Source organism: Cebidichthys violaceus, unplaced genomic scaffold, assembly GCF_023349555.1.
Source record: "Cebidichthys violaceus isolate CVI_PGR_0920_01 unplaced genomic scaffold, fCebVio1.0.p SCAF_11, whole genome shotgun sequence".
Taxonomy (NCBI): domain Eukaryota; kingdom Metazoa; phylum Chordata; class Actinopteri; order Perciformes; family Stichaeidae; genus Cebidichthys; species Cebidichthys violaceus.
The window spans coordinates 3,905,163-3,928,700 of NW_027176274.1; the positions used below are offsets into that span (position 1 = coordinate 3,905,163).

General features: G+C 45.2%; 2 protein-coding genes across 2 annotated transcripts in view; one reads left to right on the forward strand and one right to left on the reverse strand.

Annotated features, from left to right (window-relative positions):
* On the forward strand, positions 1 to 5,634 carry LOC137892624 (protein lifeguard 3-like). The gene is made up of 12 exons (XM_068737908.1): positions 1 to 64; positions 528 to 812; positions 924 to 991; positions 1,127 to 1,191; positions 1,303 to 1,356; positions 1,516 to 1,566; positions 1,704 to 1,743; positions 1,919 to 1,956; positions 2,050 to 2,137; positions 2,499 to 2,594; positions 2,735 to 2,788; positions 3,951 to 5,634. The coding sequence occupies exons 2-12, from the start codon at positions 536 to 538 to the stop codon at positions 4,098 to 4,100; spliced, it is 981 nt and encodes a 326-aa protein (XP_068594009.1). The 5' UTR covers positions 1 to 64; positions 528 to 535; the 3' UTR covers positions 4,101 to 5,634.
* Positions 4,567 to 23,538, reverse strand: part of dars1 (aspartyl-tRNA synthetase 1) — a 25,866-nt gene continuing 6,894 nt past the window's right edge. The window contains exons 5-18 of the mRNA XM_068737897.1: positions 23,126 to 23,218; positions 21,721 to 21,823; positions 17,864 to 17,966; positions 17,344 to 17,424; positions 15,032 to 15,091; positions 11,885 to 11,996; positions 10,172 to 10,306; positions 8,320 to 8,467; positions 7,446 to 7,592; positions 7,121 to 7,163; positions 6,490 to 6,570; positions 5,484 to 5,595; positions 5,274 to 5,345; positions 4,567 to 5,145 (exon numbers count right to left, since the gene is read on the reverse strand). Of these exons, the coding sequence (XP_068593998.1) occupies positions 5,054 to 5,145; positions 5,274 to 5,345; positions 5,484 to 5,595; positions 6,490 to 6,570; positions 7,121 to 7,163; positions 7,446 to 7,592; positions 8,320 to 8,467; positions 10,172 to 10,306; positions 11,885 to 11,996; positions 15,032 to 15,091; positions 17,344 to 17,424; positions 17,864 to 17,966; positions 21,721 to 21,823; positions 23,126 to 23,218 (1,382 nt within the window). The 3' untranslated portion in view covers positions 4,567 to 5,053. The remainder of the gene's footprint in view (positions 5,146 to 5,273; positions 5,346 to 5,483; positions 5,596 to 6,489; positions 6,571 to 7,120; positions 7,164 to 7,445; positions 7,593 to 8,319; positions 8,468 to 10,171; positions 10,307 to 11,884; positions 11,997 to 15,031; positions 15,092 to 17,343; positions 17,425 to 17,863; positions 17,967 to 21,720; positions 21,824 to 23,125; positions 23,219 to 23,538) is intronic.

Genomic DNA, 23,538 nt, shown 5'->3' on the forward strand with positions numbered 1-23,538 from the left:
CCTCCAAGGAGAGAAAGGACAGAACGGGACAGTGATCCATCCCACTTCAGGCTAACACCACCAGGTGAGTAATATGTTTCTATTTCTTCCTTTTTATTGGTTTGTGTTCTCATTTGTGTCTCCGCTCATATAGACTTTTCTAGTATGACTTGGTTATTTGATATGTACAGTATTTGTGCACGGACATATCATTTTCCAGCCGATATTAAATACATTTGGACTGTTCCTTTTTTTTTTTTTTTACAAGGTGGATTAATCGTGTTGTAGCTTTTGCATATAATAACCTGATTTAATTGTAGTAATTGTGACGATGATAAGTACATAGTAATTAATTGGACAACTGTGTATAACAAACTGACCCAACTTGAGTAGTGAGTTGGAAGTTATAGCTATTCTTACCTTTTATATATATATATATATATATATATATATATATATATATATATATATATATACATATATATATATATATATATATATTCTCTCGTCAATATGTGTCATGCCAGCTCACTTATGCTGTCTTTAAGGAAAGATCATGACGTCTAAAAGTGATAATCCTCCACCCTACGAGGACGCACTACACCATCCTAAGTATGGAAACTACCCCCACCAGCCACAGCATGGCTCCCCTCTTCCACCACCTCCGTCCTACAGTCCCAGTCCGGGCATGTACCCCGGCCCGCCTGGCTACTGGGGTCAGGAGGGCGTCTACCCGCAAGCGGGGACGTGGGCAGCCCCTGGCTTCTCTTCTCCGTCTGGGAGGCCGACCACAATACCGACTCTGTCTGCTGGAGTGCCTCCATCCAACCAAGGTTCTGGAGAGATGATACAGGACTTAAAGTCGCTCAAGTCTTGCGTTACATTAACATAGCTTCTCGGTGTAAGTGGCATAAATTACCACTTTGCTGTTCCCAATTCTGCAGGAGAGATGGAGGATTTTCTGAGCACCCAGTGGGAGAGCACATCTATTCGGCACGCCTTCATTAGAAAGGTAATGACTTCCATCGTCGGTCGTGTCACACACAGACTTTCACTGTTGTTCAGAGTGCCAGTGTGACAACCGTGTGCACTGAAACGTGTTGCCGTGTGCTCAACAGAACTGCTTTGGTTTTGTGTTTGTGGGCAGGTTTACTTAATTCTAACAGCACAGCTTGCCGTCACCTTTTCTGTCGTCGCCGTCTTTACATTCGTGTAAGTGTCCCTCTTCATCACAGTGTAATATTCCAGAGTTTAATGCGTCTGATGGAGGGTGAGGAACATTTTACTCCCAGTGACATCCCTCGCGTGTCTTTGCTCTCCTAGTGACCCGGTGAGGCTGTTCGTCATCAGATACCCTGGCATCTACTGGGCATCTATGTGAGTTACACTGTAGGAACAACACAACAACATCATGCATTCAGTGCAATTCAACATAGACGGAGCAACTCCCCAGAACCAACCTTATTCTCACTGCTATTTTTTGTCATGACACGCCGTTATATACAGTAACAATAACAGCGACGCATCTCTCCATAGTGTGGTTTATTTTATCGTTTACTGCATTCTCGTCTGCTGCAAAGAGCCGAGGTAAGCGTGGCCCTGGCCTTTTTAATAAGTTACAGTTTCTACCGATAGTGTTATATCTTAAATGAATATTCACAACCCATAATCACACTTGAGCGTGTGTAAACATTTTTGAAATATTCCTCACGTCTTGTGTTCAGGAGGCGTTTCCCATGGAATCTGGTGCTGCTGGGAATATTTGTAAGTATTCTTTGTTACAGATGTCGGGTCAGATGGCAATATTGGGTATGATCCACCAGATCCATATGGCCAAACTGAGAACATAGTGTGAGGAGTGACTGGAATAATAAAGCAGAACAGAACAAAGACAAGCCAGCAAGAGAGGGGAAAAATGTGTTCATGTTTTATCTTGCAGACTCTCGCCTTGTCTTACATGTCTGGAACAATTTCGAGGTTAGTTTTTTGGCTCAAACTCAGGCAAAGCACCACATTACACCCTGTGATATCCTTAGTTTTTGTTTTAATCATTATATGTATCTTTTACAGCTATTATGAAACAAAGGCGGTGTTTCTCGCCATGGGAATAACCGCATTAGTGTGCATCGCCGTCACCATCTTCTGCTTCCAAACCAAGGTAGATGCAGACGTGCTCCGTGTGCGTCTCTCCGGAGCTCAGTGGGCCGTGGCTTGTCAGAGGATGTCTTTGTTTTCGGTGTGAAAGAACGCCTTTGTCTCGCGTTACAATGGGGGCACCGAGTTCCTTTAAATATTCATCAACATTTTTGGGATAAGATGTGCATCCAACTTCTCCGTCTGATGCAAGTCGAGACGAATAAGTAACATTGTGTTGCTGGTAACATGACACATTCACCCGACGTTTACTTTTCCTCCAGCAAATTCTGATCCTCTTTCAAATGATAAGGACGGCTCGTTCACGCTGCTTCAAGCGCATTAGCTTCACTTTCATCCCGTTAATGACTTGTTTCTCACTACAGGTGGACTTCACCTCCTGCGGGGGACTTCTCTGCATCGCTTCCGTCGTGCTCATGATCATAGGGATCGTCACGGCTATCGTCCTCTCCTTCCAATACGTGAGGACTCTTCTGTTGAATTCTTCCGCTTTATTCTCTCTACTCGTGTTGTGTGAGAAGTAGAGGCTCAGTAGAGTGCGTCTCTGCGTCTCTGCGTCTCTGCTTTCACATTCAGAGGCCTTTCTCATGTCACTCGACAGGTCCCTTGGCTGCATATGCTCTACGCCGCAATTGGAGCCATCGTTTACACTCTGGTGAGTCTATACGCTCACGTGAATTTAAGGAGAGCGTTTGAGCCTGGTGTTTATTTCAAGGTTATTGATAAAATAGCAAGAGGCTTCATGGTCCCAGCACCTGAAATACAGACATGTTTGCTAGACCTGACAGCACGCTGATCATTTGATATTTCTAGAGCCTTAGATCCATCAGCCTTGTCTTGATGTTGGCACAAGAGGAAAGATCATTATTCACATGTGAATGGGTGGTCACCATAAGACCATGACGGCGCTCAGGAAGTTTGTTTCTACGATATCATGTGTGGTAAATTGATGTTTTGCTCTGAGAGTGGTGCAAAGTGGAAGGGGTTCATTCTCTGGGGATAATGAACATGGTCGGTGAATTTCATTACTGTCCATCCTCTAGATTTGTTATATTTGTAACATTATTGGAGGCATGGTTCGTAGGCATTGTGGGTCTGTCAGTCGCCACTTCGGTCCAGAATGGAATAACTCAACAACTATTGGATGGATTGCCATCAAACTGTGTGCAGACCTTCATGGTTCCAAGGCGGTGTATCCTCAATGAGTTTGGTTATCCCCGTACTTTCCCTCGAACACCACCAGTAGGTCAAATCTTTTACTCAACATCCAGTCGATGGGTTGGCATCAAAAGATATTCAAAATGATCAGAGGATGCATCTAAATGGCCGCGGTGGTGCCTTGACGTGTGTTTTACCCCCACTGAGGTTCACAGTAGTGGTAGTTTTGAGGGAAATATCAAGTATTGGATGTGTTGCCGTGATATTCACATTACCCCCCCCATGATGACTTTGGTGATCCTTTGACTTTTTCTCTTGCGCCAACATGTCATTTTTCTTGTACTTATCTAATACTATAGTTTATGAACAATCACCTATAAAAATGACACTCCCGTCAGCCTCAGGTGTCCTTTGTACACTAGAAAATATAAGTAAGCGCACACGCTTAGATGGGGAAACATAGTAAATGTTAGCATATTAGCGCTTAGCTCAAAACACGGCTGTGCTTAGTGCTTGTGACTGTTTGAGGCTAACAAGAAAATAAGTATATGTTTTGCCAGCTGTTCTTAAAATCTGCAAATGTGTGCATCTCCTCCTTATCCTGCACTTCAATGTATATTCCTTCTTTTTATAAGTGTCCCATCTCTTCTTTCTGTTAGTTTTTAGTATACAACACGCAGCTTCTCATTGGGAATCGGGAGTTGGCCATCAGCCCAGAGGAGTACGTCTACGGAGCCCTCTCGCTCTATATTGACATCGTTCACATCTTTCTCTTCATCCTCCAGGTCAGTGGCTCTGCTACTGAATAAGCCCACGGCTGGAACATGTAGTCTGCAACTTTCTACTTGCAGGAAAAACGATTGACATTAACCATAATGCTATATGTAAACAAGTGTCACCAAGGATGTCTCAATATCGGCTATCAATGTTGAAATTCCAAGCTATTTAACTATATATACGTTTATTTTATTTTTTTAATGTCAGTAACACTGGAGCACTTTTATTCTTGCACTGTCTGTCTTCCACTTCCCCAAACTAAAGCAGACGTATGGGTGTCATTTCATATGTTGTGTTATTTTAGTAGATCATGCATGTGTGTGTGTGTGTGTGTGTGTGTGTGTCATGTAGCCAAGAGATATTCAAACTGAAATGGACATAAATGTGCACGTTTATAAAATGCATTACTCTGTAAACTATTCCTTTTATCAGATGTCATCTGTGTTTAATTCAGAAGCAGTTCACACAAAAAACAACATACAAAACAGCAAAAAGTAATTGATGTTTGAGAAGTTTTTATTCTTTGTGTTCAGTCCTCTAATGACGTACAAAGCACCTGTAGTTACAGGCATAGTGCTGGAGACCACAGTCATTAGTACTTAGTCTGTGCTGGTAGTAGGAGGGACTCTGATCTGTAGTAAGGTAGTTGTTAATTATTCTTTTTCTCTTAAACATCTCCATAGAAAAGAACGTAGACAAACTGGATTAAAAGATGGCGTAAGTGTGAGCACCTGTACAGGAACTCCAGTAATACCCTCACTAACTCCCTTTCCTCTGTTATTTGCTGTTGACAGACAATCAATAAAGTACACACCCTACTGTTGCAGAAGCGTCATTCTCTCATCTCAACGGTTAATCATAGTGGCACGTTAAAGTCATAGGGTGGCACTAGCTCCTATGTTCTCCCCCCTTCTTTTTTTATTTTGTGTGGATTAGCGTGGTTTCCCCGTCACCGGCGTCTGCTTCGTCTGAGGTCGTTCAGCGCTCAAGGCGTCAGGCGCTTCGGGTCACGTGGGAACATGGAGGTTTGACGGATGTTGTGGAGACCCAGGTACAGCATGCAGACCCTCTCCAGTCCTGGAAGACATGACAGTTCAGTCACATATAGTATATTATTTTAATGCAGGTGTTCAATGAAACAGGACAAAAAAAAAAAAAAAAAAGTCTCCTGTGTGTGTGTTCCACAAAAAACTGATATTCCTTACCAATGCCTCCGCCGCCATGTGGTGGAGCTCCATACCGGAAGGAGTCGATGTATGACTTGATCTTCTCCAGATCTGTAGCATCACAAAAACAATTTTTTATTTTTTTTACATTTCCTGTTGTTGTAATTCACACCGGTCACCAATAGAGGGAGACAGAAACGATGTGTAAATCACTTAATGCATCTTTTATCTCCACATCGCTACTCTTACCAATCTGGTGATGGACGGCCCGGTCAGTCAGCAGCTGAGCATCGTGGACTCTCTGAGCTCCGGACAGGATCTCCTCGCCCCTCATGAACATGTCATAGGAGTTGGAGTATTTCTGGCCAAAAAAAAAAAAAAAAAAGGAAATCTTTTAAAAGAGAGACAGACAGACAATACACAAAGACTTTGAAAGTTGAAAGAAGGACTGCAAAGTTGACAGCGCTCCAGTCTGGATCGACACGGGACCACAGTGGTACAGAACTCCAGAAACATTTTAAAGTCGTCAAAACAGTCAAATCTTTCCCGGTTGACAAATGTGGAGGTTTTTTTTTCCACATACTGTTTCAACAAAGACAATAAAAAACATGAATATGCAGCACAGGGGATTTCTGTGACACTGCTAGCAGTTTTCTAGTGATGCTATAAAAAAAAAAATCCTATTAGTACTTAAGTTAAATTCTTCATGAACTGTTTTTCAGTCATTACATTCAGCTGGACGGGCTGCTGAGGACTCCCTGGCTACTCTAAAGCTGCTCTCTTTAACCACAGGTCAACTGGAGAAAATATCTTATTTACACAACATTTGTGACGGCACATTTCTTACTATGTAGCCAATAATAACCGTGTGAGTGTGTGAGTGTGTGTGAGTGAGAGAGAGAGCGAGAGCGAGAGTGTGTGTGTGTGTGTGTGAGTGAGAGAGAGAGCGAGAGAGTGTGTGTGTGTGTGTGTGAGTGAGAGAGAGAGAGAGAGAGAGAGAGAGCGAGAGCATGTGTGTGTGTGAGTGAGAGAGAGAGAGCGAGAGCGAGAGCATGTGTGTGTGTGAGTGAGAACGAGAGCGTGTGTGTGTGTGTGTGTGAGAGAGCGAGAGCGAGTGTGTGTGTGTGTGTGTGTGAGAGAGAGAGAGAGCGAGAGCGAGAGCGTGTGTGTGTGTGTGTGTGTGAGAGAGCGAGAGCAAGTGTGTGTGTGTGTGTGTGTGTGTGTGTGTGTGTGTGTGTGTGAGAGAGAGACTTACAGGGTTGTTTGGATCAGGCATCGTGTAGAAGGGTCTAACAGCCAGTGGGTACTTATCCAGCACATAGAAGTCAGTGTCATACTGAGGAGAAAAAAAACAGTCAAAACATGTTTTAATAGCCTCATTTTGGATTCATCAGACACCTGTGGCTGAACCATGACAATGATCTCTCTCCTTTTGTTTTTTTAGAATGTGAAAGTGTATAATGAGTTACTTGGAATGAGCCTTCCTGTTTATGATAGCTGCTACTGTGATCTGCACTGTAGCTTGTGAGCCAACGCTGCTCTTTTTGTGCAGCTGTAATGAAGACCATGTCGAGTTGTAAATAATCATTCTTTCTACATTATTTTGTTTGAATCCATCAAGAGAAACTCCCAAGTGGAACATTCCTGATAAGTAGCTCAGGTGTTATGACTCTATGTTATTTTTCAGAGCACTCAGCTAATAAGTGCTGACTGTGATGCAGCAACTCAAACGATGGCTTCGTGTTACTTTAAGTCCTCCCACACAGATCCTAATCAGTTTATTTTATTTTTGTATTTTTTCACCAAGTGACAATTTCCTACATTTAGTGTCCAATCACCAATATTCATATTTTTTACGTTAAATGAATGAAAACGTTTGAGCATACCTTTTCCTTGACCAGACGTCCAAGCAGCTTTTCATTGGGCGTACTATAGAACAACCAGAAAGACAAAACTTTATCTTATTGAGTCACATTGTTTTGCCGCAACATGCCTGAAAGTGAACATTATAAAAAATTATTTAATTATCTTGTAGTGGTTTTACACCAATAGCATGACAAAGAAGTGTTATACAGAGAAAAGACCAAGAAATATTGCTGAGTTATTGGTCTGATGTTTTACGTCCTCACTTTAATTAAACTCGTGTCTATTTCCGCTTTTATCAAATGAAATCATGTGACAGAATGAGTGGGATGTGGGCCGTGTTCTGACCTGAGGTCCTCCTCGTCCCCCATCTCCACCCCGGCCTCGTGCAGCATGGCCAAGGCCTCGGTGTACTCCAGCCTCAGAGTGGGCTCCAGGAATTTGAAAGGCTCACTGGGGAACTGCTTGTTCACCGTCTGGATCTCTGTCTGGAAGCTGATGAAGACAGACACGCACACATTAAACCCCCTTCTTCTTCTTCTTCTTCTTCGCTTAATAAAATGTTCCAGCACATCAGCCAGATTCCCCTCAATGTTTGTCTTACAATCATGCCAACTGCTTTACGGGACACAAATCTAACAAAACAAGTACAGCGGCAGGAAATGAAACGGGTAACGATAAACTGGCACTAAAACGCGGAGCAAGCCGTCGGCCTGTGTCGCAGCTCGGAAGGCTCTTCTTGCTCGGTGCCATATCCAGTCAATGCTGTTCTCCAGCACTGATGTGGGATGAAAAAAATAAACGATCAACGTGCCAGAAGAGCTTTAACCACTGGTTTATATTTATCCATGTATTCAGCTACACGTGCTGCGCCGACTCACGCCACTAGGAGGCAATAACGCCACATCGACGGAGAGACACCAGCAGCAATGGGTGACCACACTTAATATGGATTCAACAGCTAAAAACAAACAAACACAATATTTGATTTTTTTTGTTTTGTTTTGTTTTTGTCATCCTCCCCAGGAATTTATCCATTCAAAACTCCCCTCTTATGTTGTGAGCCTCTAGTCTATGGGATGTCATTTGCATCAATTTCTCCTCACCTCAGCTGAAACAAAAAGTTTCAGTTAAACAAATACCACAAGGGAAGCAACGAAACTAAAGCATTACACCCCGATCAGACCGAGAGCTTTACTGCATGAATCCTAAAAAGTCGTACTTGTCTCTCAGGCCTTTGAAGATCTGCACCATGGTGTCAGTGATGGAGTCGATCACTTCGTGGTAATGGTAGCTGAAGGCCATCTCGATATCCAGACCCACGAACTCAGTCAAGTGGCGGTGGGTGTTGGAGTCCTCGGCCCTGAAAACTTGAAGCAGATTTGATGTAAATGTGAGCGGAGGAGGAGGAGTGGGAGGTCGCAACGCATCTTCAGGTGAAACGGCGTTACGTCCAGGGTGCGACCAGATCCTTAAAATGAGCACCTGACCGGATCACAAGTGCGTTTAAAAAAAAAAAAAAGAAAAAGAAAAAGAAAAAAGGGGGCACCAAGGTAACGAACCAGCCACTGAATTCAAGCATCGTCCCATGAAATTAGCTCAGTGTGCTAATTCAGGTTCACTATTCTGTTTCCAGGGAAAGCGGAGAAGAAAGAAAAACAAACTGAAATCTGTCGTATTTATACAAATGATGCCATAATAATGGTAATCTTACTGCAAATATGTAGCTTCACTGTATCCTTTTATTGCGCAGCACTTCGCTAACGGCGCGATGAGCGCTAGAAACTAAAACGCCCGAGTGCAGGTCAATTGATGACATCACGAGAGCGACATATAATTAGCCAGAGTTGTGCACTACGGTAGAACAGAGTCAGTGTCGGAGGGGCTTACTAATGAGACATTGAGCTCGTCTGTTCTTTTAAATTACAGGTCTTTAGACAGGCGCAGCAGTCTGCACGCGTGCATGCGAGCGGTTGATTTAAGGGTGCGTCTACATCCAGCATTTTAAAAAAAGGTGTGGAAATCAGCCATGTGCACACGCATACGATGTCACAATGATGGAGCGCTATAAAAAACACCAGCCATGCATATGTATGGCTTCATACATACAAACTTCTGCTTATAGAGTTTTATCTACAAGCTGCGCCGTTTAATGACTCCCGGCATACATTAACAGAACATACTAAACACTCCAGACAGAACCGACATGACATCTTCTTACCTGTGTTTGCATCGGTTTGTTCTGTGACGGACCTCTTTAAGCTGATTTCAGATAGTGAACATTTTAAAACACACACACACACACACACACACACACACACACACACACACACACACACACACACACACTACTTCTGTCCGAGGAGAGTTGATCCCAATTATCCTTCCTTGCCAAAATTGGCGCGACTGTAACTAAGGCAACGGCGGCGAGCACATTGTTGCTGCTTTGAAGCGGAGATGACCTTAAGCCCTTTGATTTCTCCGGCGGAGCTACCGCCAAAAGCAAACAAAAAGACCTCGGTCCGGTATGTAGAATACGGAATGAGCGAGCGCCCCCCACCCCCTTGTCTCAAATGTTTTTATTGATCTCGGTGGAGAATCGCGTTCCACCTTAAAATCAGATGCAAGAGGCAAATTAAAATGGAAGGCCGTGCGTAGCGTGTTTTGTATTCACGCGGGCTGTTTTCCTTCCATAATGTATGTATTCAATCAGATGGTGGCAGTGTTTGCTTACCTAAAGAACCCGGGGTCTCTTAAAACTCAGTACGGCGCCATAAAGCCTTTTTTTTTTTTTTTTTACGACTCCCATTGTGTCACTAACGCACTGAGCTCCAGAGCAAGCTCTGACCACGGTGAAAGCAACAGAGGGAGGTCTGTTAAAGTTTAACAATCCAAAAGCATTTGCAGCCATTTTTTTTTTTTTCAGACCGTCATCTCAGTTAATAGGGTCTGCGCTTTTCACGACACTCTTGCCGCTCGTGAAGCCGTTTGCCACAAGTGAACGGAAAAAAAAGAAAAAGAAAAAAAAAAAAAAAAAAAAGACGTGTGAGTGGACAGTCGGGAGACATTCTCACCTGGACCCACGCAGAAGACCTTGTCAAAGTCAGCACAGATGCACATCTGCTTGTACAGCTGGGGAGACTGGGCCAGGTAGGCGCTGGTTTTAAAGTAAGACACGGTGAAGACATTCGCTCCACCTTCACTGGCAGCTGGAAGTGGACAAAAGACAGCGGTTAGATGTGGGATGAGGCTTTCACTGCCCCACAGAGTTTTTTTTTGACAAATGCATGAAACTGAGTTTTCTCACTTCAAAAACTCATACCCCCCCCACCCCCCCCCCACCACCTAATGATGATAAACGGTTGCCTGTTCGGCAGATGCGTCGGTTGGGACTCTAATTAGCCAGCTGACAGTCATTTCTTCTCTTTTTAAATGAGAATATTCATATGATAGCTGCGGGCCAACAGAAACTGTGCCACAGACTAATTTTTTTTGACTGCAAATTACTGGATGCTGAAAAGTCAATAAAAGAAATACATTTCTAACGTTCGCCTAATAAAGTCGCCAAAACAAACAAGGCCAGACTTACATAACCTATCTGCGGTTCCCTATTTGACAGAACACGCACGTCAGAGCGCTGTCTGATCTCCTCGTGTCGTCGACAGTAGGGTGGGGGTCCACACGGCACAAACAATTCACTGTGCGTACTTTGGGTGTTGGCAGACAGGAAGATGCGGTTTTTGCAAAAGTACGCAGTTGTTGATTCACGGGTGCCGCCAAAATGGAGGGAAAAAAAAGAAGAAAAAAAAAAGCGCCAGTTTTTGAATTTAGTAGCGGCACGCTAAGACGATACGATTGGCTCGTGAAGAAAAGGAGAAGTGAGAGTGTCAGGAGTTTCATCAGAAATGTGAGAAGCGTGTGGGAGGCTGAGGACCGGAGATCAGCGTACGCTATGTTCTCTGATGTGAGGAACACAAAGAGTCCATTCGGACAGACACAAAGTGATGATTTTAGAACAAATCCGGCACCCAATCACCCACGTGCAGCTTTCATTCTAAAATTAGACACACACACACACACACACACACAACGGAGCGTCTTCTCTCAGCTTTAAACAATGAATTAATTTCAGCCAAAGAGTGGAAAGCTTCTTCCCAAGGTAAACTTTCTACATGTAGAATACCAAGTCATCCCTCAGCCCTGATGTTGAGAAAAAGATCCCAGGATAAGAGAGACACTGTGCAAAGGAGACGCACAAAATAACTGTCTCTTATGAATGTCTGGAAGGCTTCGGTTGGAATCTTAAGTAGGGTTTTTTTTTTTTCTTCCTCCCAGCCATCCCTTCTTTCAGAGAAGTGGAGTGAGGTCTTTTGGGAGCAAGCTTAAGGAAGGCCTCCCCTGTCGAATCAGAGAGGCACTGTGTGGGAATGCAAGAGGAGAGGAGCTGAAGTGATGGGGATGGTCGATGCAGCGACATTCCAAGTGGACTGGATTAAAACCCCGATAAAACTCATTCTCCTACGTCAGTCTGCCGTTTGCTTGAACATCGACGTGCATGACTGTGTTTGGGTGCATAAACTGAAACCGTTTTTTTGAGCTTCAACTGAACTTCAAACCGAATTGCAGTCTAGAAAAAAAAAATAAATGGACAGCGCATACAGGAAGTCAACAGTACAACTGTCACACGATGACTCACAGGACACCTGTGGGTGGCGATATGGAAAACAAGCGCTCTGCTACTGAAACATCTGAATAAAAAAAAAAAAGAGAGGTGTGTGTGTTTGTACCTGATATGATTTTAGGGGTCTGGATCTCCACAAATCCCTTCTTGGTGAGAGTGTCTCTGAAGAGCATGCACACTCCCGACTGCAGGCGAAAGATGGCCTGGCTGGTGGTCGTCTTTTGGAGGGCGCGCGCGCGCACACGCACACACACACACACACACACACACACACACACACACACACACACACACACACACACACACACACACACAGAGAGAGAGAGAGACAGAGAAAGAGAGAGAGAGAAAGAGAGAGAGAGACAGAGAGAGAGAGAGAGAGAGAGGCATTACCACACTTAGCGTGATTCATTGGATTTATTACACAATCGTATAACAGATGTGCGAAAAACAAGACCGCCAATTTCTGTCCGTGCAAACTCCTCCCGACATGAAGGGCGAAACACTTATCTGCTGGCATAAAGGGCGAGACGTGCGTTGGAAGCCAGCGAGAGCCCCAGGTGCTTTCAAACTATCATTACAAATGTAAAATGCTGAAACTAAGGCGGGGAGAGAAATAGCTCAAGCTAAACCGAGACGTTACTGTAAAAACTTAAGCCGCAAATCCCCCTAAACTGCAACGGTTAGGCGACAGAGCGCGTCCCTAATCGACTGACTCATCTCAAATGACCACAAGATTTCTACAATTGAGCTTTATGGGCTTTCTATTCCACTTATCATACTCTTTAGAACCCAGAGTGCTTCCCATACAGCGTGCACAAGGTCTGCGTTCATTTCACAAGGTCTCGTCTCTCCCTCTGTTCCATTACCAGTGGCTACGCAGACCAGCGTAGGGCCACGTCTTGCACAGTTTGCAGAGTGGAAAGGCGATAATGTCCAAACGGTAGCGCGCTCATTAATCCGCAGACACAATCTGAATACTTTACAAAAGAGACGAAGCGGAGACAAAACACTTTAACCTAACCTTTGAGAAGCAGAGAACCACATTAAACACGTTCACCTCGACTCCTGTGACTCATTTCTGTCAAGTATCAGGTTTTGGGCAGTGGCCCCGTGTGAAACCTGGGAAACCCAACTTAAAACCCGTCAGTGCATGATCACATTAGGAACACATCTGTGTAGAGAGAGAAAGAGAGAGAGAGAGTGTCGAGGTGGGTGGGGTCACATGGTGGGTAGCAGTTAGTGCGCTTTCAAACTGGCACTCTGTCTGCTGGTCTCTTGAAATAGACCTGAGGCTGCCGTGCCTCTCGTTGGCACTCGAGACGACGTGAAACCCGCTTGTGGCGACGATCCACCGCAGGAAGGTTTCAGAGCACAAAAAGAAACGTTCAAATAGTGGGCTTGGGTTCACACCCACCGGCTCACCCATGTTCTTCTTCTCTTCAGTAGTAATAATACAGCCAGACAACAGGTGAACGAGTGGATTCTCCGTCCGCGACATTGTTGTGTCAAATCGTGCTACAAGTCAGTGAAGCGACTTCACACCAGCAGCACAATTCTCCTTATGTGACAAGAATAAAACGAGCACAACAACTTAAAGTCAAGCTGAAACGAAGAACTGATAAGTTGATTGACAGAAAATGAATCCGCTATTTCCATAATACTCATTTCAGCTTCTCAAATGTGAAGACTTGATCTTTTTCTAGCGCGATAATAAACTGACTATCTACAGATTTTGGACCGTTACTGGAAGAAAACTAGCAACTAGAGCTAACTTTAGAGAACTGTGCTTTATTTTCTCAATTTTCTGACGTTTCATAGCACGATAAATCAAGACAATAACTGGCAGACGAATCAATAAAAACGATCGTTAGTTGCCGCTTTTAAATGAACAGATGGTACACTTCAGATTGGACTTGATGCTTGTATACAATTGTATACCGATTCCACACCAACTCACGGGTCAGGTTGACCGTCTTACTCGTGAGTCCAGCTGTGTTATGCAAACTAAATTCAAAAGAATACAAGCCGTATACGTCACTGTAAAATCACAGCGGGGGGGGAAATACGGCTCCTTGCGGTCAGGGATGGTTAAGTTACAAGGGGAGTTTTTTTTTTGTAGGAAGTAAATTATTATCGGGGGAGGTTTATGGTTCCCTTTTGGAGCGTCTGTCTGCCAGTGTGGGAACCCCTTTATAGCTTCACTGGGCTCTAAAGCGAAACAACTGATGACAGACCCCCCGAGTCAAAGAGCTCGGCGTTACAGAAACAGGTGTCGCTGCGCGAGCCGTGTGCTGCGGCGTTACTGCCTTTCCTGTCTGCTTGCATCGCATACGTGGGAGGGCGCAGATCAAAACAACGGAGGCGCTTTTGCGGCTCGGTCTCCACTGCTGCTGGCATCGGTTGTAGCGCAGCGACCACACTGCAAAAGATTTCTCCCACTAAATCACAGACCGGCTTGTTCTCTCGCTTCGGAGGTGAAGCGGTTTTGCTTTTCATTTCTATTTACTTTTAGTAGCTTTTTAAGGTTGCCTGCTTTCCCTCAACTATAAAAAAAAAAAAAAAAAAAAGCTTAACATTAGTAAGTAAGATTTATTTATAAAGCGCTTTTCACAGAAAGTGCTTAACAGGAGCAGAATTACAAACATTAAAAAAAACACACAATGTGATCATATAAGGGGCCAATAATTTACATTTAAGAAGGCGCAGGAAGAAGTACAATATTTAAACAGGGTTTAAGAGCAGGCCTAGCTCGAGACACACCTAAACCTGTGTGTCTCCAGCTGTTTTTATTTATTTTTTATTTTTTTTTAATCAAACACAGTAAACCGTAGGAGTGCAGGCAGAGCGCTCCACAGCTTTGGTGCTGCTGCCTCAAAGGCTCGGTCACCGCGGGTCTTAAAGCGAATGCGTGGGACCGACAGATAGTTTAACATGTTTGACCCCGAGAGCGCGGGGGGGGGCGGGAGAGTAAGGGTGAACTAGTTCAGCCACATATGTAGGAGTCGGGCCGTGTAGCGCTCTGCGAGTGAGAATATGAAAGTGGATCCTAAAATGTCCTTTATTACTCGATACTTTATTGTAGCGTTTGTACATTTAAAAGAGGATTATTAAAACCATTTATTATGATGGAAATAATGAAAGTTGTATATCTAAAGTAACCGCGTTTGTCATCTCACCAGACAAGCTTTAAATGTGAACATGTCACTCGCTAGATTGGATGCTTAAAGATAGATACGGTGTGTTTTCTTACCCTGAGATCAATCACCCGGTTGTCCAGCTTGGTGTCCTGGTTGACTGTGGCTCTGCCTTCCTGAGGGCAAACGAAAAAAAAAAACATCATCTCATCACCAAAAAAAAAAAAACAACCCCTCAGACGATGAAATATTCAACAACTGTTCAGCGGCTGGTCTGTTCTGTGTGTTTGTGGCCGGTGATGTGTAAAATGATTTTTGTTTTCCTCACAAGAAAGACAAAACCAGGAAACAATATAAGTCATTCTCTGTATGAAATAAATAAATAAATCCTCGTTCTCATATCGGCTATTGGCAGATTATAAGCAGGCACAAACAACATGCTATTTATTCCTGATGAAACACCGACCAACAAATCATTACAAGGTCAACTGTACAAAAAATACATGTTGCATAGTGGGACGTCAGGGCAATAAAAGAGAAAATGCAGCAAAAACAAAATGAAAGAATAAATGTTTCGTCGCAGGAGGAACCGCAGCTTCCAGGGTCGTGGATGTCAGGCTTCCTCCGGACCCGCTGGGGGTTTGAGCTAATAGCCCGTGTAGCCACATCCTGCTGCACACAGCCCCACGCAGAGGGACAAGAAGGTTAGACGGGCGTACAGTCGGATGGGCAGGGCTGTTCGGGCCCGCGTCTCTCGGGAGGGCAGGTGCCGCTCCGAGTGTGTGACTGACAATGCCGACTCCCCGCGGAAAGCACCTGGGATGCTGCTGCAGCTGCACAGACGGGCTTACTGGATAAACACGGATCAGCTCTCAGCTGTCTCTGGTTTGGTGAGAGCCACATATTGATTTGCTCATGATGCGCATTTAAAAGTAATGCGATGTATAACATTTTGAATCAGGCGGATCCACGGCTACAGAAAACCGATTCTTCTTCTGCATCCACTACAACGTATGTTGACTCAATCTGTTAATAGAGAGGTTTGCCTCAAACAGGAACACTTTGAATTGAGCTAATGGAGATTCTCTAGAAATATATACGTGTGTGTGTGTGTGTGTGTGTGTGTGTGTGTGTGTGTGTGTGTGTGTGTGTGTGTGTGTGTGTGTGTGTGTGTGTGTGTGTGTGTGTGTGGAAAATGCAGCTCAATATCTCCGTCATCGGGTCTTTTTGTTCACAAGGTAACGACATCAGACTTGACTTTACAGACGCTGCATTTTACAAAACGGAGAGAGCAGCCGCACATTTCCCTTTCTTTGAACAGAGATTGGAATTAGAGCAACATTTCAGTTTCCCAAATAAAGATCGACAGCTTGATAAGATGTCTGCTCTACGAGAACTTCATAAAGCCACACTCAAGTACTCTCACAACCTGTCCACTGGAAACTTCTGCAGGAAGTTCTGCTAACCCGCCAACTGTTGTCGTCAATTTTGTTCGACAGGACACGGAAAACAGCAGCCTCAAAGTTTAACGACCATTAATAACCAACTAAACATATAACGACTTCTTAAAACGGATCACAATTTTCTCGACTCATTCGGCATCGATGATCGGAACTCAGAAGGCAAACTAAACCCCCGTCTGTCGGCTCTTATAAACGCTACGTGATGAAATCACAGTTTGCATGGAGAGGGGCGAGTCAGACCAGGTGGTGTCTGTGGTTAATCAGTACGAGTCATTTTGCTCTTCATCGTGTTTATTTGAACCAGGTTTGATTACCCGATCCTTGGTGTCTTGCCAAGAAAGACACATTTCTATTCTCCTTACCGACGTCTGAGAAAGGACGAAGGCGCTTCACTGCTATTCTGCTTTTAATATAAAGTAAACAGATACATTTAGGCTTGTCAGGCCAAATCTATGGATGCATGTCATGAGACTCAGACGGTGGATTCTCCCACAGTCAGTCAGTTCCTGTTTCTCACACTGAACAGTTGAAGTCTTCTCGAGTTGAGGCAGAGTCTGGAGTCAACGGATCTTTTTTTTTTTTTTATTATTATTTTGTCTGGCTGACACCGAGCTGTCTTATTGGCATTACATGACGAGTCTTTACACCTGAAAAAAAGTTCCTCCTTCAGACTGTACCAGATTCTCTATTCCACTCTCCTTCACTGTTGATGGGTGGATTCTCTCTTTTTTTTCCAGCCAAACCACAAAAGACAGTGGATCCTTAAGAGGCATTAATCACCTACCCACTGTCACACGACGAGCGAGAGCTGCAGTGCGTCGCTTCATTGAAAGGAACGAGTGAGATCCGCCTAGGGTGTCACATTAGTAAGGACAGTGCAGAAAATGTAATTAAGAGAGTGAGAATTTTGGGTGAAGCACGCTTTCCGTACCCTCTCATCCTTCCATCCATCCATCCATCCTCACCTCTTCCCCCTCTCCGTCAGGCCTGACGGCATCCTCCAACTGCAGCGGGAGACGAGGCTCTGCCTGGCTGATGACAAAAACCTGAGTGGGGATAGAAAGAAAGGCCATTAAAATTCAGAAGGGTGATAAACCGCCGAACGTTTCCATAAAGGTGTGCTGACACTGGAAAGTACCCGGAGTCCACAAAGCACCGACAGCCGAACCTGTGAAAACCTCATCTAGGTGTGACTGACTACACCACGCTGGTGACAATCATGTGCAGCCCAACACTGCACTCATTTATGTTTTGGTTTTTTAAAGACGGTGTCAGAGACTTTGTGGTGTTGCATTGACTTGCATTATATTAGAGTGTGTGCCTGATATCCCTCAAATGTCATGTCTGCACTACCTTCAGTGCAACTGGTGTATTACTTAAAACACAAAACACACGCGTGATGCTTCAGAGATCATGAGCTGTGTCGAGTGAAGAGTCCAATGCGCATTATGAACTGTGTTTGCGACGGCGTCGGTGTGCCCCCACCCTCTCGATGTGCAGCTCCACGTCCTGCTGGGAACAGCTCTCGATCTTCTGCTCCACCTTCCTCACAAACGCCTCCACGTCTACGATGCTCTCCTTGGTGATGCTGGTGGAGACAGTCGAGAGGGTGGAGGGTAAACAACAGATAGCACTTGGAAAACAAAACCTCATCTGTGTGGGAGGCTAACAGCCTGAGAACAAGATTTTCATTACACTGGGACTGATGCATGCATGCATGCATGCAGACGAGCAGCTTCAGGGTTTTTTTTCCCCCATGGTGCGAAGAGGTCGTGTGTCATATGGTCGTGCGATTTTGAGCTGGGGTTACAACGAGAAGCCACAAATTGATAAAAATACAGCTGCTACAGTGACATTGGGGGGGGGGGGGGGGAGAGAAAGAGGAACGTTGAGAGACCGCAATCTTGTGGCTTTCAAAATAAAACTACTATCCTGCTTCCTCTGCTCAACACAAACACATGTCTACCGACGTTGGGCTCAAAATGATTCACTGTTTCAACACATCTGTATTAGACAGATGTGTTCGTCTGTTACGGAATAGTTAAAAAAAAAAAAATACTATATATACTATATAAAAATAATTTTTTGCTTTAATGAAATTCTCTGCGTCACTTTGAGGGGTATCGGGCCCTACTTGCCCCAACCGTCCATCACATGGGGCGTGAGCTACCAAACCAGAACCGGCTCATATCGAGGCAGCGAGGATACATTAAAGTAATTAAAGTAAGTAAGTAAGTAAGTAAAGCATTATCACAGAGCTCAATGGCCTTATTCATTTTGATATCAGTCAAAAGGGAGAAGTAAATAAAGAGAAGCTTTGGGGGATTGTTGACCTTTGAGGAAACATGCGGCAGCCTACATCACTTTACGGCTCCTGGAAAGTACCGAGCACGACAACGACGCATTGACCCCCGAGGGGGAGGAATTCCCCAACTGTACAGTTCATAAAGTAAACTGCAGCGTGTGAAGAGAACCCATTTACATTGTTACATTGTTTTCAAAAACAATGCAGCATCTTCTTCCCACACAGCTTTCTCTCTGAAAATCGTCCCAGATAAGAGGAACAACACCGACTGTCGTGCAGCGCAAGGCCAGATGGGAAACCTGCTGTAATCCGTCACTCCTCCTCATTAAAAAGCAGTAATGAGGGACTGAACACTGGGGTACCGCCGTCCCATCAGCCCCACTAACAGCTGCCGCCGTAGTCCTTCCCCCTCTGGTAGGAAATCAGTTAGATAAATAAATCCCCACACATTAAATAACCACTGCTGCGCGGCCCAGAGGCTGGGCGACTGACGGAAACCCACTGATTAACTCAAGACAGAGCTGACAGCATCACACGGAGACGAGAAATACGAGTCATGGGGAGAAAGAGAGAGACCGCTTTCAGACGGAATCAGTGTCCCGGGAACACAACACTTCAACCATGGACACATGTGGCGTTCTTCCTTCAGCTGCTAATGCATCACTAAATAACATAATGGGCAAGCAGAGCTCACCAGGCCGACTTTTTCACACTCCACACAGGTGGAAGACGCTACACATGGTGGATGGTCCCCCCCCCCCCCCAAAATCCTGTTTTCAGTTCTCTCTCTCTCTCATTCTCTCTCATTCTCTCTCTCTCTCTCTCTCATTCTCCTGCCAGACTTTTGACCGCTTTATCGCTGAGGCAGACGAAAAAGACGGACAGAGATTAAAGACTCAGCAGACACCAGGGCTGCAGAGAGACGGGCCCGTTGCAGACCGACACGATGCAAAACTGACGCCGGACACCGGCTACATTCAGAGTAAGAGACGCTGCAATAAACTTCTGAATGAAGAGCAATCTAATTTCATCCACCTCCACTGTGTTGAAGTGGATAAAATACAGGTGAACTGACCCTTGAAACTGCTTAGAGAACATTTGCTGGAGTGCTGCTGCTCTCATTGACTAGTGAGGGGCTCATACGGCGGGGGGGGGGGGGGGGGCATGCTGTGACTGAATCAAACCTCAACGTACACAACGATCAGCCACAGTTCCCCTCTGCTTTACGCTGGGCACTCGAGAGGTACTTGACTGGAGTTAGCAAAGCCTGACGATCGCTTAATTACACAGTGTGAGTGAGAGGAAAAGGACTTGGACACACAATATGTGAAAGGAAAGTACCGCCGCGATGCCATAACGGCCCTCGGCATGATTATGAGAGGATTTACTTGTAATCCAGGGTTTTACCGAGCTCGTCAGTCATCGCGCCGAAGTGTGTGAAACTAGACGTGGGCCAGAAAGCCACAGGACCCGATAGTGCCAGCTGTGAAAGACTTAAACATAAAGTGCGCATGTCGTTTTTGATACTGGTCTCTTGGTAAATTGTTACATTGTCGCGTGACTTTGCAATTTCTTTCGTTTTTGTTGTAAGACCAGGTTGTCTTGGCAATCGTGCAAACCGCAACATTACAGAATCGGATTGAGAAACTGCTACGAATGAAAAAAAAAAACTAATCACTGGAGAGTTACGAAACACAATATCCCGCGACATGCAGCAGACCATGCAAAGCATGGCGGAAACTTTCACTGGGTCGGCTGAGTGAGCGGCAACGGTCACGAGATAACAAAGTGGGGTCAGTGCGTTCAGGCTGGCAGGGCAAGACTCGGGTGTGAGCAGCAGTGACGCGTTCCTGTGTTTGAGTTTAGTTTCCTGTAAAACCTTTCCTGCGAGACATGGTGTGTGTGTGTGTGTGTGTGTGTGTGTGTGTGTGTGTGTGTGTGTGTGTGTGTGTGTGTGTGTGTGTGTGTGTGTGTGTGTGTGTGTGTGTGTGTGTAAAAACGGTAATTTACGCACATTTTCATCTAACATTTCGTAGCTGTGATTTGTTTGGATATAGCTCAGTCGGGGTGTGTACATAAACTCCATCATTAATCAGTTACTCATTAAAATAAATCCGGCTTCATGTAAGCTGTGGAGAGACACACCGGTCCTCTGGTCAACAACAAGGCAGCTCACGCATCCCAGTGATGTGCCGTTAACAGCTTGAGTCAAACCGATTCCTTTTTTTTGTGAGGTTTACTGGGGGACCGCAGGCGAGGCTGTAACGCTACGATAAGGGGCGTGTTTTAAATACAGCTGCAATCTCTGCATTGCTTCAGTTCTTTATTATCCAACGTCTTAACTGCCATGTCGGTGTGGTGGATTACAGTTGTGGGCGATGCCCTTTGCTTAATTAAGCAATATCTGGAGCCGTTTAAGTAATACATGACAATTATGTTCTTCCCCATTTACAAATATGTTCAATCCATCAAACAATGGAATGGAAAGCGGTTGGGGAAAAAAAAACAAGATGAATTGTGCACAAAAGTGCTGCATGTTTCATGTACATTACATGAACGATGTCACCGATGTGTGATGTTTTAAAACCCCCTTTCACCCTTTCATAAAGGACTCCCCTAGTGAACATACAATGTCGGCCTGAAGCTGCATTACCCTGCCCCCCCCCCCCCCCTTTCCGCCTCTTTAATAAAGTGCATATCCGCCGATAGCTGCGTTCACTCATTGACCACCAGTAATGGGCTGCTCTTTGGCTGCTCACATGAATAATGATGCTCGGCTCTGAAGCATTTCTTCCTCCGCTGATCCGAGCCAATGTATCTGCCATCTCGACAGGAACTGCTCCATTAAAACGCCGCTGTATGCCGCCTTGTTAACAGCACAGCTTTTGTTGTCGAGTGAAAAATGATGGATTCCCCCCCCCCCCCCCTCTTTTTACTCAGAATGTGTGAAAATGGATCGGCGGACGATTAGGAACCAGGATTTTCCCACCATTGTTTTTGCCCTCTCCCGACAGGAAAAGCAGTCTCGGTTACTCACTTTGCGGCAAACTTGACCATCTGCTTGCTGGCGCGATCTCCCACGGCGACCAGTGCCTGCACGTTGAACTGCTGCTGGCGCAGGACCAAGAAGCATTGCTTCCCTGAAAACAACAACAACAACAAAAGATAGCGCCGTGGCTGTCAACATCTCTTTTACGCAAGCTTAACCGGCTTGTCACAATAAAAGCTTGGGCACTCTGTCTGAAGCAACAGTGTGCCGTCGTTCAGTCAGAAGGTCTACATGTGACTCCCCCCCCCCAGCTGCAAGGACCTTCCTTTCGACAGGTAGAGTGTCAAACATATGGGAACAGAGTCCTCTCTTTGAAGAGCACTGTGTGGAGAGGAAGGTTGATTGCTACCTTCCTAACAAACACACACACACACACACACACACACACACACACACACACACACACACACACCTAAGAGGAGTGTAAACAAGTTAGCCAACAAAAACCTCGGCCAGTAGACAGTCAGACCACCCAGGTACTTTGATGTTTGTTGCCTGTGAGAAAGGAGGAGGGGGGGGGGGGGGGGGGGGGGAGATAATAGCAATGCCAAAATCCCAGCGACAGATGCGCCTCATCCCAGACCAAATCAGGATGTTATTCCGCTCCCACGGACATCCTTACAGCGAGCGGAGAGAGAATGAAGACGCGAGTGGAGGGGAAGTGACTCTTGACTCTGGGAAGTTATTGTGAACGGAAATGGCCAAAAAAGATAATCATTGAGACCCTGGTTTATTTGTAATTGCAGGTTCAGCGCAGCAGCAGAAAAGGCTGACACGGGGATGCAATAACCCGGCAGGGCCGAGTCGGTTCATTGTATTCAAATGGAGCGGCTCCCACGGCTGCCGGTAGCAGGAACCCGGCGAGTAGAGGTTATTCCGAGTTTGCAGTTGGCAGTGACATGCTAGTCAAGACAATGATATCAAAAACACCCTCAGGTTGTCAAACTCTGCCCGACGTGGAAGGAATGGAAAAAAAAAAAAGAAAAAGACTGCTCTGCAAGTCTGTGCACAGTCGCACAAAAGGAATATAAAGTAGAAAAAACGGTGGAAAGTCTCTTCAAATTGATATTTCACACTGGGCTACAGTTTGGATTTTCACAGTAAAAGCTTCTCGTTTCTGAGCTTCCGCGTTGATCAGCCTGCAGAGAGAGTCATCGGTCATCTTGGTCATGAAAATATACATACAAAGCAAGTCAGAGGCAACCGGCTTGGTCTTGAAAAGAAAAAAAAAAAAAAAAGGAGTGACGTAGAGAGCTGGCCCAAGGGCAGAAGTTTTTTAAACAATTCACTAAAGCGCAGCGAGGATTAGCACAGGGGTCAGCTAAGATGGCCTGTTTTTGTGTCTCTAAAAAAGGTGAACAAAGATGGGGGGGGGGGGGGGGCGTGATCTCACCTTTGGCTCTGCTGGTGTGGACTCGGGCACGCAGCCAGATCAGCTGGTCAGCTTTCTCAGGAGAAAGGTCTTGGACGCGCACCAACACCCTGTCTGGCTCACACACACACACACACACACACACACACACACACACGCACACACACAAAGAACTTGTTACTTCAAAGGACATTTCTGCCTTGATTTCACCACCTCTGTGTAAAGAATCTAACACCCCTTCTAATCCCTGCGCACCCCCCCCCCCCCCCCCCCCCCCGCACACTCCCAAAGGCAAATAAGCATGCATGTGCATGTGCAGACCTACGCACAATAAAATGCTCAAATTACAGACCGTGCCTAATAAATAAGACACACTAGGAGGGCTGCCGAAAAGCTGTCTAACTCGCCCATTCTCTGTGGGCTGCATGACAAAC

Coding starts and splice junctions, on each gene's coding strand:
- LOC137892624 (XM_068737908.1), top strand. CDS start 536: ATGACGTCTAAAAGTGATAATCCTCCACCCTACGAGGACGCACTACAC. Junction 1,744..1,918: donor TGGTGCTGCTGGGAATATTT/GTAAGTATTCTT, acceptor TTTATCTTGCAG/ACTCTCGCCTTGTCTTACAT. Junction 2,138..2,498: donor TCTTCTGCTTCCAAACCAAG/GTAGATGCAGAC, acceptor TTCTCACTACAG/GTGGACTTCACCTCCTGCGG.